Here is a 20274-nt window from a genome sequence, read left to right as displayed (position 1 = left end):
TTTGTCCCAGTAGCCGAAAAGAAGAAGTAAAGGGTCTTTAGGAACACTTGAGTGTGTGACATTGGTGATAAAGGACAAAAGTTGATCCCAAAATAAGGATATAGAGGGGCAGGACCAAAACTTGTGACAGAGGGAAGGTCTTTCGGCAGAGCAAAGAGGGCATTTGTTTGCATCAGGAGACTCTTTGTTGGAGAGAAATGGAATATGTGCTCGGTGGAAGATTTTTAACTGGGTCTCCTTCCAGACCGTGTTCAGAGTGAGTCTAAGAGTAGTGCGTAGACCGGTGACCATATTAGGTAGGACATCTTCACCAGGAAAGTCTTTAAGCCAGTTAGAGGCAGTAGAGGTGAACAGCGCTGGAGGACAAGTCGCCAGCAATGGCTTGTATATACCCGAGATGTTGAAGTTCCCTGATTCCACCAGCCTATCGATTAGGGATGGCTTAAATCTGTCCTCAGGCCTGCCGGGGGTATTTTAATAAAATTATGACATTGTGCCAGGTAGAAGGAGTCCGGTCCCTATAGATCGTGCTTGGCCATGATGGTTCGGTGAGAGCGGGGAAGTCCCGTCTGTTGGTCACATAAGTCCGCAAAGTACACTATCCCCTTCCTTTCCCATGATTGAAATGCGGCATGGTCCAGGCCCAGAGGGAAGTTGGGGTTACCCCGAATCGGGAGAAATTTAGAAAAATGTAGAGGCAGGCTTAGAAGTTTGTGCACTTCCCTCCATGCAATAACCATATCTCTGAGCAGGAGATTGTGACGGAGCTCCGGTCGCATCTGCGCCCATTTCGTATGAAGAAGAGCCGTTAAGGAAAAAGGGCTGGACATCTGGGACTCCAAGGCATAATTGGAATAGTTGGAGGTCTGAGACATCCAGTCCAAAGCAACTCAAAGTAGACACGATAAATTATACATCCTGAGATTTGGAAAAGTGATGCCAGCGTCGCGTCTGGGAAGATTCAGTTTTTTAATAGAAATTCCCACTCCAAAGAAAACGGGAGAAATCTCGGTCAAGAACTTGTGCATCTTTATGCCTAATCAGGGGGGGGGGGGGGGGGGGGAGTTTGTAGGAGATATAGTAGGCGAGCAAAGCTAACCATTTTAATCAAGTGGCATCTCCCCAGAAGCGACAGCGGCAGTTCCATCCAGTTTTCCAGTTCCCTCATTATCTTGGAGAACATAGGGGGTTAATTTAATGTGTATATGGAGGAAGGGGTCTTCCCTATTTTGATGCCAAGATATGTAATATAGTTGGTGGCTCTCAGAAACGGAGAGTGACTTTCCCACGGTCGTTTCACGGTTCCCCCCAGTGGGAGTATCTCGCTTTTAGAGAAATTAATCCGGAGGCCCGAACATTGTTTAAATCTATCAAAAGTAGAAACAATAACTGGAATATCAGTGGTGGATCAGTCAGAGGAAAATAGTAAAATATCATCCGCGAAAAGGGATATGCGTAATTCGTGGGACCCGACACGCACCCCGTGAGGAGGAGCTTTAGTTAACAGGTAGCGGGAGAGGGGTTCAATCGCCAAGTTAAAAAGTAGTGGTGAGAGGGGACAGCCTTGACGGGTACCTTTTATATAGGCGGAATTCTTCCGTAAGGGAACCCCCCATGCACAGTCTCGCTGAAGGGGAAGCATACATAGAGCTAATAAGATTAACAAAGGGGCCCTGAAAACCCATGACAGACAGAACTCTGCGCAGCCATGCAAAGTTCACGTTGTCAAAAGCCTTTTCGGCATCTAATGTGACTATGGCGAAATCTTTATCAGGGTGTAGGCAGGCTTGGTCTAGGGCTAGAATAACTTTCCTAATATTAGCGGTGGCTGATCTACCTCTTGTGAAGCCTGATTGAGCCAGATGTATTAAGTGGGGCATGATAAGGGCTAGGCGTGAGGCAGTTATTTTAGAGAGAATTTTTACGTCCAGGTTCAGTAACGAGATGGGACGATACAATCCCAGTTTGAGAAGATCCTTTCCTTTTTTAGCTAGTAATTTAATAATCGCTTGGTTACCGTCAGAAGATATGGACCGCCGTTCCATGTAGAAGTGTAGACATCAACCAGTGTAGAAACTATGCAGGGGGACATAGCCTTGTAAAACTCCCCAGAGAGTCCATCAGGGCCAGGGGACTTATTTGAAGCCAACTGTTGGATGGTCGCCAAGACTTCCACTGGAGAGATAGGGGCATTCAGCATGTCCAGTTGTTCTTGGGAGAGTGTGGGGAGCCCAGTATCAGATAGGAAGACATCTGCTACAGTGCTGTCCACAGTGTCAGGTGCGTAAAGCGAAGAATAGAAGGTTCGCATAATGCGTTGGACACCCTGTGGGGTTGTGTCGACCGAACCCGCGCTGTCTCGCAAGGAGCTAATATGAGTAGAGGTTACCGGACCCTTGCATAGCCTCGCCAAAAGCTTGCCCACCTTGTTGCCGAATCTATGCAAGGTCGCAGAAAGGTATGCTTTGTGAATTTATTCCAGCCTATCAGCCCAATTATCAAAATCCACCTTAGCCGCCAACCAGGCTTTCTGAGCCATAGGGGTGTCCATCAATACGAGAGTCTGCTGTGCTACCCATAATCTCTCGCTGGCTAGTTTATAGCCGCTATTGGCGTGCCGCTTGAAATCCACCGTGTAGGATATAATGCGGCCTCTTAAAAAGGCTTTGCCCGCTTCCCAGAAAAGGTGAGGGGAAGTGCTATGTGCAGAGTTGGATGAGGAGTATTCTGCCCAGGCGCGTTCTAGGAAAGATACAAAATCGGCATTGTCTTTTAGGTATGAGGGAAACCTCCAAAAGAGGGGGGTGGAGGGAGTATCTGACAGCTCCAGCGAGACAGAGACCGGAGCGTGGTCAGAAACCGCTATGTCGTGTATAGAGACGTCTTTCAGTATTGGAAGGAGAGAATCAGTGCTAAAGAAATAATCTATTCTTGTAAAGATTTTATGGGGATGGGAGTAGAAGGTGTATTCCCGATTGGGAGGATGGGAGAGTCGCCACACGTCCGTTAGTGCCAGAGACCTGATTACTGACGCCAGGGGAGTGTGACCAGGGGAAGCGCGGGAACCCGATGGCGGTGTAGGGGAGGATTTGTCATGGCATTAAATTCACCGCCAAGGAGGTGAGGGACGTGGGGGAGGGCCAGGATCCGCACCGAAACCGCTGCATAAAAGGAGTGGTCTACAACGTTTGGAGCATAAACATTAGAAATAATGAATTCCTTATTGTATAAACGCAAGTGGGCTGCAACAAAGCGGCCATCAGGGTCTGTATCTGTGGAGAAGATCTCCACCGGAAGACGTTTGTGTATCAAAATTAATACTCCAGCCTTACGGCCTGAAGCTGCCGAGCCAATTACCCATCCTACCCATAATTTTTCATTACATTTCATATCACCTGCAGAAAGGTGCAACTCCTAGATAAGAGCGATGTCTGCCCTGAGACGTTTGAGGTTGTGCAAGACTTTTATCCTCTTAGCTGGGGATCAGAGACCCTTGACATTCCATGTCACTACTGTCATGTAAGGGGGGGGGTGTTGGTGTGTGGCAGGAAAAGTACGAATAGTGCTTACCAAGGGGGGAGAATGGTAGACGCCCATCAGAAAGCGACCCCACGGATGTCTGAAGGGTGAAGGAACAGAGGAAGTAGCGTTGAGGCAAGAGCAACCACGATGAGAGATGGATGGGGGGAGGGGAAGGTTGGAAAATTGAATAGAACCAAAAAAACAAAACAAATCAGTAAACACAACTGAGAAAATGTAAGAATTCGACTTTTTTTCGCATGTGTATACTGTGGAGCGCTGCCCCCCAAGCGAGGACTCCTAGGGGAGGATAGGTTCAGTGGTCACCCACGTGAAAGACCCATCATCAAAAGTTATTAGGTCTCGGGCCACATTGGGTCATGATGGCGACCACAGTACACACACAGGTGAGGTAGGAGCGGAGCCTGATTAGTTTACTAGAATTCACCTTAGCAAGGGGAGGTATAGTAGAGAATATAAACACAATATAATAAAACATACAATATCCTGAGAAAGTCGCCATGTCACCCTCTAAAGGTCCACCGGGCTCAAGGCCCAGAGGTATCAGCCCCAGGACAAGCCATGGCGTAAAACTATATCACCAGTGTTGGAGAGGGATCAGCGAGGCGTAGCTGTGGGACTGGAGCTAATCACATCAGAGTACCTTTGCCGTTTGGGGGAGTCCTTTCTAGGGCTCCTTTGGACCGTGGGTCTAGAAAAGGATAGGGACTTGGCCAATGACGAAGGACCCTGTTCGCCAGTATGGAGGGAACGGATAAAAGTTTCTGCTTCCTCTGGGTCATGGAAGGATAATTGGTTTCCATTGGGTGCACAAAGGCGTAAAGTCGCCGTATAGGCCAAGGTAAATTTAATGCGCTCCTGATGCAGTTTGGAACAAACGGTCTGAAAAGCTTTGCGTTTTTTTGCGACATCGGCTGAGTAATCGTCAATGATAAGAATTTTCATGCCATCAATCTGGAAATTAGGGGTTTGGTAGAATTTTGGAAGGATAGCAGATTTATCCGCATAGTTCAGGTATTTGGCGTTCCTCCGAGTAAAGACCCATTCTATGGGCCCGTTCCACCACACACATACCTTGTAAGCCCAGGGCTGCAGGGATTTTTCTAGCGCAGAGATCAGGTATGGCAGAGGGAGAGATGTTTTCAGAGACTCCAATGAATCTAAGATTACTTCTTCTCGCCCTGTTCTGCAAGTCTTCCAGCTTGTCTAATATCATCCGATTCAGCTTGTCCTGGGTTTGTTCTGTGTGCTGAGATTGGTATAATTCGTCTTCCACACTAGAAAGGCGATTCTCCACCTCTATTAATCTATGGTAATGAGCATCCAGCTCCTTCTTAATGCCGGCCATACCAGCAGCGACTGCTTTCTCCACAGAGGTAGAGATGCTAGGAGTCAATATAGCCACTATGGCCTGAGCGATCTTCTCCGTGGAGGGATCAGCCAGGAGGGGAATAGTAGCGGTCTGCTGCTGAGAGGTGCTCGCCTGCTGGTGAGAGGTGTCCATGGCTGCCGCATCTGCCGAGTCGGCGCCGCAGGCTGAGACTGCGGCCTTGATTTGAGAGGTGCCCGGTGGCATGCGCGGAGCGGCCTTTTCGAGGAACCGATCCATAGATGGGGATGACCGAAGGTTCGTCTGGGTCCCTGGGATGCGGGGAGCAGGTGGAGGCAGGCGGAGGCAGGCAGGGCAGTCAGGTCAGGTGTTAGATTGCCGGTTTGAGGAGTCCAGCCGCGGGAGCAGCAAGAAGATTCACCTACAGCATGCGGCGCCAGAACCAGAAGTTAGGGCCTTGTTTTAAGGTAATTAAAATGCAATGCAATTAAATGTGATACATGCTTGCACATTATGATATTTCCTTGCAGGGTGAAACTTAATTTTTTCATTTAGACTTTACTACTGCTTTATTCATTACAGAACTATAGATCTGAATTAGCAGGGGGTGTGTTGGACCTCTCCAAAAAAGGTTTCCCCACATAAAACAAGAGTCCTTGCATGCTGGCAGTTGACAGGCTTTTCTACACTGGCTGCTTTCTACTGAACACAAACTGTAAGGGATTTGAACATCTCCTATCATGGTGAAGTCTAGGAGGGCTCAATGTGAAGGCACAGCCAACAGCGAAGACCTGGAATGGGTCCTACTGAATTAACTAAGCAATTGGGGTGGGGATATTTTCAGTATAGATTAGTTTAAAGTATAAGTAAAGGCAGTTTTGGGTTAAGTGGAGAGGAATTTCTGCCTGTGTTACCATTGGGATGATTCAGCTTCAGTGTCCATATCCAGTGTGAATTAACAATAATAAAAAAATAAAAACAAATACAGCAAAAACATCAAAGCAAAGTCCAAAAAGACAAAACATTTTTTTAGTGATAATCCAGTAGTGCATGCAGATGCTCCATCCACAGGAACCTCTCCCCTGCTATTGATCGTGCTAAAGTGATTCTCTATTGCTGAACAGATAGCCTCCACCAGCCACTATTAAGTGAATTGGTCCCTCACCTTAACCACTTAAGCCCCGGAAGATTTTACCCCCTTCCTGACCAGGGGGTATTTTGCGATTCGGCACTGCGTGACTTTAACGGACAATTGCGCGGTCGTGCGACGCTGTACCTAAACGAATTTGACGTCCTTTTTTTCCCACAAACAGAGCTTTCTTTTGGTGGTATTTGATCACCTGTGCGATTTTTTGATCACGCGCTATAAACAAAAAAAGAGCGTCAATTTTGCAAAAATAACAATATTTTTCACATTTTTTTATATGAAATTCCCCCCAAAAAAAAAGTAAAAATCAAAATTTTTTAAAATTATCGGCCAATTTGTTTTATGCTACATATGTTTGGTAAAAAAAATCGCAAAAAGCGTATTTTGATTGGTTTGCGCAAAAGTTATCGCGTTTACTAACAAAGGGAAAGATTTTTGTCATTTTTGTTGTTTTTTTTTTTAACGCGTAATGGCGGCGATCTGCGATTTTTTTTGCGGTACTGCGACATTGGGGCGGACAGATCGGACCCTTGACTGACATTTGTGACACTTTTGGGGTTACCAGTGACATTTCTACAGTAATCAGTGCTATACATATGCACTGTTACTGTAAAAATACACTGGTTGTGAAGGGGTTAACTTTATTTGGAAGGGAGGGGCTGTGTGTATCCCTAGGGGCGTGCTTTCTACTGTGATTGGCTGTGGCTTGAGCTGTAAGGACACTGATCAACGGATCTACATACTAGATCCGTTTTATCAGTGTCTTTACAGCGAGGAGAATGACAGGCAGCTTGTTTACACAAGCTGCCTGACATTCTCCCTCTCCCCCGCCGATCGCCGAGTGACCGGCGGACATCGGGTCCGCTGGTCACACGCGCGGGGGGGTCCGTGACCACGCGGGAGCGGGAGCGCGCCTCCGGGGGCGCGCGCTCGCTCCCTAGACCCTCACAAGCTAGTGACATAGCCCTACGTCACTTTGCCTGTGAGGGGCTGACTGCCGACGTAGATCGGCGTTAGGCAGTCGGCAAGTGGTTAAGGTATGACCAGACCGGTCAACAAACACCCTTTTACATATATAAATATCATCTTCAGGTTCTGTGTACTCCCCAGAGGGTGGGATCAGTGACATCACTTCCGGTGCCTCTGATATCCGGAAGGGGATGAGGAGGAGTTTCAAGATGTTTAAAATGTGAGTGTATATTTTAGGGTACCAGGAAACCAGACCACATTGGGATGCAAGTAAAATAAATCAGTTTATTGGAGCAAGCAACAATAAATACACAGCAAGAGTGAGGAAGTGAAAGCAGGAACAAGCTGGGGTCAAGTCCAGAAGTGGGTAGTCATCCAAACCGAGTTCAGAAGCGGGTAGTCTGCTGATGCGGGGTCGAGAGCCAGGAGAATCGTCAGCCAAGGCAGGTCATTCATGAAGGAACACAGAGAACAGAATACTGCTAGCAGATATGCACGTTGGAGCACAAACGCAAGGACAAGAACTGCAACCCATCAGGTGACAAATATAGTCAGGTTTGCAGCATCATCACTGTGCGACACCCAGGCAGCAGGCAAGTGATGATGCAATTAGAGTTTATAGCAGTTCAGTAGTCTGCACATGTCCAAGATGGCTGCTAACAGGAGGGCAAGGTAAGACCTTGACAGTACCCTCCCCTCAAAGGCCCCTCCTCCGCGGAGCAAAAAACGGTTTCTGAAAGCAAGCATGGAAAGCGCAGAGAAGGGCGGGAGCATGAACATCAGTAGAGGGAACCCAGGAGCGCTCCTCGGGACCATAACTCTTCCAGTGCAATAGGTACTGAACCTGACCTTGGAACAGATGAGAATCCAAGATGCTGCTTACCTCATACTCCTCATGATTGCCCACAGGAATGGGATGAGGGTGAGGAAGTGAAGAAGTATTGCGATTGCAAACCAGTTCTTCAAAAGTGACACGTAAAAGACATTGGAGATACGCATGCCAAGGGGAAGACCAAGGGCATAGGCCACCGGGTTCACCTTATAGAGGATGTGAAAAGGCCCAACAAAATGGGGTGCCAGTTTTGGAGTGGGCATCCTGAGGTCGAGATTACGGGTTGACAACCACACCCTCTCCCCGACCTGGTACAAAGGAGCAGATAAACCTCTCCAGTCTGCCTGGAGCTTCTGAAGCTGTGCAGAGACCTGTAAAGACTCTTGAATCTGCACCCAAGAGGAACGGAGGGCACAGAGATTATCCTCCACAGCAGGGATGTCCTGTGGCGAGAACGACTCGGGCAACACAGCAAGTTGGTACCCATAATTGGCCATGAATGGAGACATTCCGGAAGACGAGTTGATGTCAGAGTTCTTGGCAAACTCCGTCCAGGGCAGTAGATCAACCCAATTATCCTGATGGTCAGAGATATAGCAGCGGAGAAATTGCTCCATACTGTAGCTTGGTTTAAACGCTCAGCTGCATCATCGGACTGCGGATGGTAGGCCAAAGAGAAGGAGAGTCGAATACCCAACTGCGAGATGTTTATTTTTTTTCTTCTTTGTTAATTTAAACTGAATATGGACACTGTATAGTTGTACAAGAAAGGTGGATCATTGATCCATCTAGCTTTTCTTAGTACAGTATATGGTACGTTTTTTTGGCATATATCATAAGGGTTTGAATAAGCTCACCATTTTATACAATTGATATTTTTTAAGAGACGTTGCACTTTGCATAGGGAATGTGGTGAAGCTGTGCTGACTTCCATCAACCAATCACGTGCAAGCAAAAAATGCATTTTTTTTTAGGCTGGGTTCACACTGGTGGAATCGGATGTGGGTTTCCCCGCATCCAATTTGCATGTCAGGAGAGTGTGACTGGCTCTCAATGGAGCCGGTTCACACATCTCTGGGAAAGCTGAAGAGCGGTTAGCAGGAAATTTGTTTTTGTCTTTTGGTCCCTTTCAGGTCCAAATTCAGCCAAAATTTTGAACTGAATTTGGACCTGAAACGGTGAACAGGACGCACTGGACCTCCTGGTACGAGCCGCTCTGCAATCCAGTGTGAATCCAGCCTTAAAAGAGATGTATGGGATTTTATTCTCAGCAACTCTCTGTTCTGTCCCCTGGCTGTGCCGGGCTGTGTGGACAGGCGGGGAGCGGCCGGCTAAGGCTCTCAACGGCTCACTGAGAAGCTGAGCTGGGTGACAGTCAAGGCACCTGGCAGATCCCGACTCTGTGGTCGCAATGAGGCTGTGCCTGGACCGACTTCTGTGACATCAGCAAAGAGTGGACTTCAGGGGGTTACAGGAGTGCAGAACAAACTTGACTCCTGTGATCAATAGGAGATGGATGCAGCTTTGGCCGTACATCTCTTTTAAAAAAATGTCTCTTGCATGTGACAAGGTATTCTTGCAAAGTGAAATTTTTACCACATTTACAATGCCCTGGTGAAAATCCCCTTGCAAGTGAACAGCCTATTTGCTTTAGTAAGAGACAATGCAGGCTACCCTCAACCAATCCTTGGAAAATCAAAAGGCAGAAAGACGTGCGACCCCAATGAAGCCTACTTCATAATTTCTAAAAGAACAAAGCACACCCGTGCGCTTCCACGGATAGGCAGGTATCAAGATGTAACACAGCAGAAGGTGCAGAAAATTCTAAAGCATAAAGAAACCCATGCAGAGGGAGATAGAAGCTGCCCTGCCACCCTAGAGCCTCATGGCACAGACAAGGTGGAGGTGAGGCTCTAGGGTAACGTGGTATGCCTCTGCCGCTTGTGGCTTCTATCTCCCTCTGCATGGGTTCCTTTATGCTGGCTATAGGATCCTGTGCAGCTGCTGCTGTGTGACATCTTGATCCCTGCCTATCTGTGGAAGCCTCTGAGTAAATGTGCTTTGTTTTTTGTTTTAACAAAGTGTGCTTCATTGGGAATGTACTTCTATCTTTCTGACTTTTTGAGTTATCTATGGTTCTACCCAGTATCTGATCGTGAAGCTGCAGTCAATTTGGAAACACATTACATCCACTTGGTGGATTTCTCACACACCTATGTCCTTGGCATAGTGCCCCTGACCAAGCTGACTCGTTGGATTTGGTGAGCTGGGACTTGTTGTGGGCTTATTGTGGTTTGTGTATTTTTTAATCCTTGGAAAAAGGCTGAGCTCATACCTCAGATGATGAATGGGAGTGAAGCTGCCAGTTTTGCCTGTGAAGTGGGCCAAGCTGGGTGAACTGGTCTCCTCAGTTATGTCCCTGTAAAAGCTGCTTAAAGCACTTCTCTGGACACTGCCCCCAACGGAGCAGAATTATATGCTTTTTTTGTAACTTAAAAAAAAAACCCTCCTATACGTTAAAGCCCATGAAGCTGCCATCTTAGCCTCTGTTTCATCTGCAGTTGTTATTGTGCTGCACATGTGATCAGCAATTACAACAGCCGTTTGATGGCTCGACAGTTTGGTCAAAAGCACAAGCAGCTGTTTAAGTTATCCTTCATAGTGTGCTTTGAATGCAACTGTTTTGGGAAAAAGGTAAATCATTAGGTTTAGCTGTGCTTAAACATTTCCAGGCGCTTTAAGGTCAGTCAAATGACTTGTAGGATCCTTTACCTGTTTGGATCTTCTTCTGGGAGTGGCCAGTCCTCAGTGATGTGGATAATGATAATGTCAACGTAATACTGTGCATCATTCCACTGTAAGTGCAGGGCGCTATAGCAATAACCTCTCAGGGGGCGGAGTCATAAGACTTTGACCTGGCAGTATGTCCTCTGTTCTTATAAGATTTACAATTTTTCCAGACTGCTTAGGCAATCCAATGAAATTAATAATATAAATTCCTGTACTACCAGTGACCAAACCAATCAAGGACTGTGCAAATAATGATGATGAATACTATACACAACCACAGCTGCTGCTAACACCAATTGTGATCCCACAATAATAGCACATTTTCATATAATTCGTAGTTCATAAATGTGCCCACAGAAATTTCTTTATACAAACATTCAGAGTGTTATTCACAATTTAAAAATAACCCTAATTAAAAAAGAATAGTTCATATCCAGTGGGCTGTAAATTTTAATCTTCTGTGACTGAAGATCCCAACACCAGTGTAAAACAATAAAGTGTATTTTTAGTAAATAAAATTTGTCCCACCTCAGTGCTCACAGAACTCTCACCTTCATTGTATGACCCACATAAAATGCAAGGTCATAAAGCACATGTACATATAATATCCAGGGTCTCCTAGGTCTTTATGGTGGACCACCAAGGCCTCCTGTCCACTAGGGTCTCTGTTGGTACACTCCAATACACATCCAGGAAACAAGAGGTTAAAGTCTCTTTAAATATTCATGCAGGCATGCTGTATCACTCATGTAAAAAAAAGGAGGCATTTGAAGCCAATTAATGCCTCCTATTCAAGTTTATGTTAACGCTTTGCAAATGCTCTGGCAGGCATGGTGTGGTTGCGGAGCGTTAAGATTAGTTTATTTCCTGTAATGGAATAGTCATTTGTGGAGCGTTTTTTTTTTCCAATATTTTTTTGAAAATTTGCAATTTACAAGCTTCAAACAGAAACAGAAAGGAGTACATTACAATTTACAAAGCTTGTATCTAACCCATAACCAATATTTCCTTTTACTGCATTGATATTATGTCTTTGTACCTAATATTATGCAGTTTTAATCACATTAACATATATGTAAATAGGTAACTATTACCAAATTATTCATTTATAGTGGAAACAGCTATGAGTCATATGGATTTAACTGTTAATATACTCAATTAATCTGTATAGCAGATCTACAATGAAATATAGAAAAAGAAAATAAAAGAAAACGTACAAAGAATGAAAACAGAAATAAAATAAAATAACATAAAGAAAAATCTTTTATATTAGTAATAATATAAAGTAACAGTTGTTCGTCTATAGTATTGTGGTTCGCTATGTTGAAGAGATCCTTCGAATTTCCGCAGACACTTGGTGAAGAAAAATTGTTGATACTAGGAATCACTTAGTGGAATTCATATTCTGCCTAGAGAATTCGACAAATTTGCTTTAACGTTTAAATTATTCATATTTATGGATCGGTTTTAACGCTCATCAAACGCTTCAAAACTGCCCAAAGGGCATTTGGGGAGCATTTATAGCTCGTTATTTCAAGCCACATAGATTATTACCACTTGGGCTACCTGATACCTAACTTCCAGGAAACTGAATATAATTTGCACAGATTGTAGAGCAATTATGGTAGGAGGGCAGCAGCGCAGCACCTTTTTTAATATATATAATCAAATGAAATGGCCACACACCAAAGACTTCTTAATCCAACACTGTTTATTCAACTGGCAGCACACTATAAAATAATGAGGTGCTGTTGGATGAAATGCGTTAGAAGTGTGGCTTGCGGTGGGAATTTTTGGAGTGTGCTTTCAGTTGATTAAACAGCATTGGTATGAGGTGTCTTCAGTGGGCAGCTGTTACCTACACTGGAGAGTATGCAGACCTCTGGACTTGAGCACCTAGTTAAAAAATATGGGATGAAGGAGGACACAAGGTGCTTGTGAGCAGTGATATGGCCTGAGATCATTGAATAGCTTTGTCCAAACTAGTTTATTCTGAAAACTCCATCAATTATTTACAGTCTAATGTCTAACATATCCTCATGCTGACCTCCAGGGAAACAGCTGTAATACATATATGAGAGCTATCTTACCTGCCAAACGATTTGTATTTTTGTTCATTCAGACATGAAATCGACACAGCTCTGCCATACAGTAGGTTTTGTTGCTCCCAACCCTCAACCTGTAACTGGACAATAAAAGTAGAAGAAGCACACTGATGAGCTCACCTCTGTGTTATTCTTGTTATTATGGTATGGGTAGTCATGTATTAGCAGAGGTATAATGAGAAGACAGCAACACAAATGTTCCTTTATGGTAGATTTTTTTCCAAAAACTGGAAAGTACAGTAACACTCTAAGGCCCCTTTCACATTGACCGACTGATCGGGTCTGCCTGTCAGTTTTTCAGGTGGACCCGATCCGACCATCCATTGCTCTCTATAGTGCGGCTGATGTCAATGAACATGTGTCTGTTTCACACCCACCGGCATCCGATCCTGTCTGCTAAAAACAGACGGATGGGAATGTGTTCCTCATCCATCTGGTGAATTTAATCAAAGGACAGTCAGATGGAAACGAAAAGGCAGTCCGTGTCCATCTGAAAGCCCAAAGAGAACAATGGGCTGTGTCCGTGTCTGCTTTTCATCAGCAGAATGGACAGGGACATCACCTGCTCAGCAGAGATTAGTAGAGAGATCCCCTGCTGAGTGGGCAAATCTGCTGGTGGACTCTGTGTGAAAGGGGCCTAATAATCTTTAATTTCATGTCCAGGACAGTTAGGTAAAATTCATAACAGATTCAAGTTCAGTATAAGAGTTCACTTGTAACATAAAGGAGACCAGGCAAATTATTCCTCCCTTAGCCACTTGCCTACTGGGCACTGTCACCCCTTCCTGACCAGGCCAATTTTCAGCTTTCAGTACTGTCACATTTTGAATGATTGCGCGGTCATGCAACTCTGTACATTTATGAAATTATCATTTTTTTTCTCACAAATGTAGCTTTCCTTTGGGGGTATTTAATCACCACTAGGTTTTTTATTTTTTGCTAAACAAAAAAAAAAAGTACACATTTTGAAAAAAAAAAAAAAAAAACCCTTTCTTCATATCTGTTATAACCTTTTGCAAATAAGTAATTTTTCTTCTTAATTGATGTGCGGTGATGAGGCTTCACTGATGGGTACTAATAGGCTGAACTTAGGTGCACTGGTAGGTTGCACTGATGGGGTAGAACTGATAAGCTGCCCTGATGGGCACTGATGAGGCTTCACTGATCAAGCAGCACTGATGGGCACTAATAAGCTGCACTGAAGGGCATTAATTGGCTGCACTGATGGGCACTGATGAGGTTGCACTGATGGGCACTAATGAGGCTGCACTAATGGGCACTTATAAGGCGGTACTGATGAGGTTTCACTAATGGGCACTGATGAGGCAGCACTGATGAGGCTGCACTGATGAGGAGGCACTGATGGGAACTGGTATGCAGCACTGATATGCGGCACTGATATGCAGGGCATCCATCAGAAATTTTGGGGCCAATTACACAGCTTTAGGCCTGGGCCCCCCCAGTCCTGACCATCAACATTCCCCAGGGCTCGGAGACCAACTATCCCACCAAATCTGCCCAGTGGTCATTCCGCCAAGTCCTTCAGTACACCTACTTTTATTTTAACACTCTTACAACTTAATATATGAAAATGAAAAGTGTATTCCAAGTCATCAGTGCAATTTAAGATTTACCAGTAAGGAATTATATTTTGGCTAAAAAATATGAAACCTGCCGCCATGACAAGGTAGACTCCTTTAAGCAGGACCCTACACTAACACTAACTGCATCACCTTTCCAATAACCCCCCACCCCCAATCTATCCTCCCCTAGCAGACCTAAGAAAACAAAAAAACAAACAAAAAAACTCTAAAACAAAAAAACAAATACATTCAGCAAAATGACATCCCAAACTAGCAGCTGTATGCACTCAGCCCCCCCCCCACAACTGTACTCACTCAGCCCCCCCACACCTGTATGTACTCAGCCCCACCTCACACTTGTACACTCTTATCTCCCTCTCACATCCGTATGCACTTATCTCCCACTCACACCTGTACGCACTTAGCTCCCCCTCACACCTGTATGCACTCAGCCCCCCTCCAAACCTGTATGCAATCAGCCCCCCCCACACCTGTACACACTAGGCCCCCCTGACACCTGTACGCACTCAGCCCCCCCCCCACACACCTGTACACACTTAGCCCACACCTGTATGCACTCAGCCACCCCCCCCACACCTGTACACACTTAGCCCACACCTGTATGCACTCAGCCACCCCCTCACACCTGTAAGCACTCAGCCCACACCTGTATGCACACAGCCACCCCCCCACACCTGTATGCATTCAGCCCCCCCCTCACACCTGTACAAACTCAGCCCCCCCTCACACCTGTACGTACTTGGCCCACGCTCACACCTGTGCGCACTTAGCCCCCTTCACACCTGTATGCACTCAGCCCCTCCACACCTGTACACACTCAGCCACTCCACACATGCATTCACATATGTACATGCATGTACACACACTCACATACACATGTACACACACACTACCTGTGCACACCCCCCCCTTCATTTGTACACACAGCCCTTACTTGTAGGGTGGTCTTCCCAGTCTCAGCTCCACATATCCCTGAGACACAGAAAGCTGAGTACAGTACAGGCAGCACACACGAGGAGTGCACATGCAGGAAGTAGTCATAGGTGGCAGTAATGAGCCCAATGCACAGGCATACAGAAAGCCAGTGTAGCCATGGAGCGCCCCTGCACCTGCCCCTGCCAGGCCCCTCAGGACACATGGGTCCCCTACAAGTGTATGGGCTGTCTCCCCCCTGATGGGCAATAATAGGCAGCCTTGATATGCAGCACTGATGAGGCTGCACTGATCATCAGGGCAAATGTGCCCAGTAAATGTGCCTTGTCACAGGAAAGCTGATTATCGACTTTCCTTTCCTCAGACAGTGACGGCGCTGAGGAATGGAAATGGCGACAACCGGCATTTGTTTACGTCTGATGAGCTGTGATTGGACACAGCTGATCACATGGTAAAGGGCCGCTGTGATTGGCCCTTTACCTCAATCTGTGATCAGCTGTGTCCGAAGGACACAAGATCAAAGATCATGCCCATTGTGCGCCCAGGAGGCGCGGTGGGGCAGAGTTCTGAAAGGACGTCAATAGACACCCTCCCAGAAATGTGCACCTATGCTCATTTAGCTAGAGCTTAAAGCGCATTTTCAATTTTGCAGATAAACTGGAATAACACCCTTCATATTTGTTACATGACCCAATCACATAGCATAACTTAAAAGAATTGAACAAAATTGCAGGTTACATGTTTTAGAACCTTTATTCTGGAAATCCTACGTAGTTCTCTGTGTTTATGGCCAGGCTGGGTAGCTGTGTTTGCCATAATTACTGTAACCCTGTCTGTACTGTGCAGGCAGATCCTCATTATCAATTTGAACATTGTCCTAACAAAGGGTTAAAGGTTTAGAGGCTAGGCTTCTTGCATCTTATGTTAATGAGGATAGACTCACTCTAGCATTTTCTTAGAAAAATATGTAGGTATGCTGTGTGAATGGGAAAACATAGCAAACATATAGTGGCGTTTTCTTAAATTTGACTGCAAAACAGGAAATATGCTTTAAGCTTCAAAAAATAATGGTTCTCTTTGCAGGAATAACCCCCTCTGTAATTACTGGATGGCTCGTCTGGCAAAGCAGATGGTAGCCATATCTTCTCTTAGGAAATCCAGCACTTAGGCTCTCCTGAGACACCAGGTCTCTACCCAGTGCCCCCTGCAGACTGAAGCAGTGAAACCTTGTGCAAGGTCTAACTATCCCTACCACATTGGTTAATGGTCCTACTTTCACTTCTCCAATCCAGGGCCTCCACCATGAAGCAGGTTGTCCTATATGTATAGCACTTCTTCATCCAAAAATGGCAACTGAAATCTCCTGGGAAATTCAAATGCATTACAAGATAAATGCAATGTAATTGATGTAATGGTTAAAACAGAGCTGCATTAACATATGTCTTTTATATGTGCTTGGAGTTATTAGAAACCATTTTTGAACAAAATGCCCTTCATAAATGTACGTATTTGTCTTATTTTTAAAGGCAAGAACAAACCTGCAGAGTTTGACACGGGTTCCAAACTTCAAGTTTCCTATATATCGCGATGCACATCTGAGTCTTAAACCCTTCTACTCCCGTTCTAAGAGCTTCCTGAAGCTCCACTCTGTGGACAAAGTCCTCCCATGTGATGGGCAGCAGGAGGTGCAGGTGGAATTTATCATTAAACATACAGAGCTGAAGAATGAAACAGACCACTTAGACCTCCATTATATGGTAAGCACCTTGTTATAATATTGGAAATGTCCAACCAAACCTCTAAATGCATAGCTGAAGTAAATTGGTAAAACCTGTTTAATGTATTAAAAGATTTGTGAAAGCACATACACTTTTGATCTGCCAACTCCTTCTATGCAAAGCATTTGGAAATTGACAACCCTACAAACCTATTACCCAGCTTTCTCCCTTCATTGTGGATTAGTAATAAATTTCATAACTAGTGAAGCCCATCCTGGCCAATTTCTCTCTTCCAAGCCCACCAAATCACCTCCTCTTCTAGGCCAATTGATATTTTCCCATTTATGAACAAGTCAATTGTTTCTGCTGAATATTTTCCTCTGGAAGACTAGCCAGCAATTAAAACTCTTTATACAAGTGTAGCACCCTGCCCTAGACTGGATACATTTAGTTTTTGGGTTTGCTGTAACTAGCTGAGCAACAAATTTATTTTTCAGGTCTGGTCAGGTCTATCTCTACACCTGGGGGGTTGATAGATCCTACCTGCCTCTGGAAGAAGCTTTTAGAAATAGAGATGGAGGATCAATCACTGGGTTATGAAAATGTATCTGACCTCAGCCAATTCCTAGGAGGTAGGCCCTGAAGGTGTGCCTGGGAGAAGAAATATGTAAGAGAAGGGCTGTTCTGATATTTTTCTCATTGCTCCAGGGAGGCAGCCTGTGCTACTAAAGAGCTTGTTCCTGTCAGGAGCCAGCATTTGAATGACTAAAAGCCTGGAGAAATATTGTAGGTGGGGCCAGTTGATTGGTACCTGAGATGGAGTAAAAGCGTAAAGATATACAGATACCAGAAGCAGAAGTAACAATTAACACATGAAAGACAGCTCCAAGGAGCTCACTTACAATTCCAAACACTATGACATCAAAGCCTCAATATTACAGGCAGGGATAATCACTCGTAACAATGTTGCCTGTACTTTAACACAGTCTTTGTACTTGAGAGGGAACTTTGAAAGGCTATGTTATCGGACCAGCATCTGATGAAGGGGGTGGCTTAATGGCAGTACAGTGGTGAAGGCACCTTTGGTAACTAGGTAGGAAGGTTCTTGTACCAACTCTTTAGGGTGGAGCCAGGTGTAGTGTCCCTGCACTATCCTTGCTTGACCAAAACCTCTCTCTAGAGTTAACTGCACTGTCCCTAGCCAGCAGGGATCCTGTGCCTACACTATTCTCTTTGTAAATGCATGCCATCTGCAGTGGGGTAGTGCTATTTATTAGCACTGCCCTCACTTAAGATGACTGCAGAGATTGTTCAGAGCAGCAACATCCAGTTGGATGCCTGATCTCCCGATAACACCTTTATTCGCTTGACACAGTGGCTGTCGAAACAGCATCACCAACAGGGGGGAGGTTAAACTGCACCTGTCTATACAATCTAGGCTTAAAAAAAATGTGCTGGAGGACAATACCTTAGGAAGCTGGGCTGGAGAAGAATCCCTTTCAATGAAGAGTGTCACAGGAAAGCTAGTTAGAGAGCTGCCTCTGGTCATTGTGAGTCGGACCTTTTGCCAAGCACTTCAGGTGTGCCTGTGCTTTGAGGATTGCTACAACTGTGACTGCCCTTACAAAGTCTCAGATTAGCTGGCTGTCCCCTCTACCTGCAGCAATACTTAAAGTGGTACTAAACTCAGTCATTCGAAAAATCGCTGATAAGCAGGGTTTTTATAACAGAAGAGACTCTAGAGGTCCCTTCTGTCATAAATCTCCCTACTGCCTTTCAGCGAGTAATGTAATCTGAGCCGCACATGTGCAGCTCAGACCACATTTATGGCCCGCTCTGTCTGCCACTGCGATGTGACTCCCCTGCGCATGAGTGGGAGTGACATCTCCCCAGAACAGCCATCCAAACACCCAAAAATCGCAAACCCAGAAGAAAGACTGGATGAAGATAGAAGCTGCCAGGAACAAGGGAGAGCCATGACAGCGCAGCGTTGGAGGGCTGCATTTGTAGGTAAGTCTGTCATATTGTGCTAGTATGCAGTGTGTGCGTACATTATGCATTGTGTACGTTAAGTATGACTTAAAGGTATAGGGGGACCCATTTTCTTAATATAATAAGAAAGATTTTACTACTGTTTTAAGGCTGCTACTGAAGGACTTTTTCTGAAAATTTGTTCTCTAATGCCTGCATATGTTTTGGAGTATCCCGTACCCTCATCCCTCTTCCCACCTGTGTTCAAGTACAAAAATTGTGTGTCAGTGAGTTTGGTGTTGACGGACCCATACTCATGTTATTTTAAGGTGACAACGTTGTCATGCTTTGTTTTCTGTTTTTAATATGTTGTCTGGAGGTTTTGTATAAATTATGCCCTACTGGCAACTTTGTATTTTTTGATATTGAACTCAATAAAGCTTACTTAAATATACAATTACACTGCAGTTGGTCTTCATATGAAGCTATTTTTAGGTTTGTAGCTTCTTGGCGCTCCTGTTTTTTGGTTCAGTGTGTTCAGTGTGTGTATTGCATTACATCTTCAAAAGGACACCCCTAGACTAATTCTGAATTTTGTCAGTGGGCTTCTGGAGCTGGCATATCTCTCAACTTTTTGAGATGGGAATGAGGGACACCTATTAGCAAAAATATGTAGGCACAGGACACACACCCTGTCACGCCCCCTTAAAGGAGAAATATGCAAAACATATTAGTTAAGCCCATAAGTGCTTTTTTTAACCACTACTATTCCTTTATACTGGCTTTTGGAATTTACAAATGCAGCCATTTATAATTTGGGTGAAAGGTTTAGCACTGTAAAACACTTTTTGAAAGATAAATAGTGCATTTATACAACTATACACAATAGATCAGACCAAAATAAGGGACAAATGATGAGGAAATAGGGAATTTCTTTCAAATTAGGGACAGTCCCTCAAAATCAGGGACAATTGGGAGTCCCTCAAAATCAGGGACAATTGGGAGTCCCTCAAAATCAGGGACAATTGGGAGCTATGGGGGCTGGTACCTGGGCTGGCAGCCGCTGAGCAGGTAAGTAAGGCCTGGTTTATTTCGAGCTGCTCATTCAGAGATTAGCATTACACAAGTTTCAAGGGGTTTCTTCTGTAGTAACCTTTAAGGAAACAGATCTCCTCTGATTTTTTTATAAAGATCATTTACTGTGTATAAGGGCATTCAGTCAGCTAATAATTGCCTTTTTTAATGGCTGAACACATTGGGGTTGATGTACGACTGGCAAACAGGCTGTTCACTTTGAAAGGAATTTTTCCTCAAAACTTAGTGAATGTGGTGGAA

The 20274-nt window shown here is 44.9% G+C and overlaps 1 protein-coding gene across 1 annotated transcript in view; it reads left to right on the top strand.

Moving 5' to 3' along the window:
* Window positions 1-20274, top strand: part of LOC309564226 (alpha-2-macroglobulin-like) — a 289760-nt gene that overhangs the window by 120825 nt on the left and 148661 nt on the right. The window contains exon 12 of the mRNA XM_082268853.1: window positions 16777-17007. Within this exon, the coding sequence (XP_082124979.1) occupies window positions 16777-17007 (231 nt within the window). The remainder of the gene's footprint in view (window positions 1-16776; window positions 17008-20274) is intronic.

This window comes from Pelophylax lessonae (assembly GCF_965119305.1).
Source record: "Pelophylax lessonae genome assembly, chromosome: 9".
In the NCBI taxonomy this organism is placed as follows: domain Eukaryota; kingdom Metazoa; phylum Chordata; class Amphibia; order Anura; family Ranidae; genus Pelophylax; species Pelophylax lessonae.
Note: the sequence above shows the minus strand (reverse complement) of the source record. Positions and strands in the feature narration are given on the sequence as shown.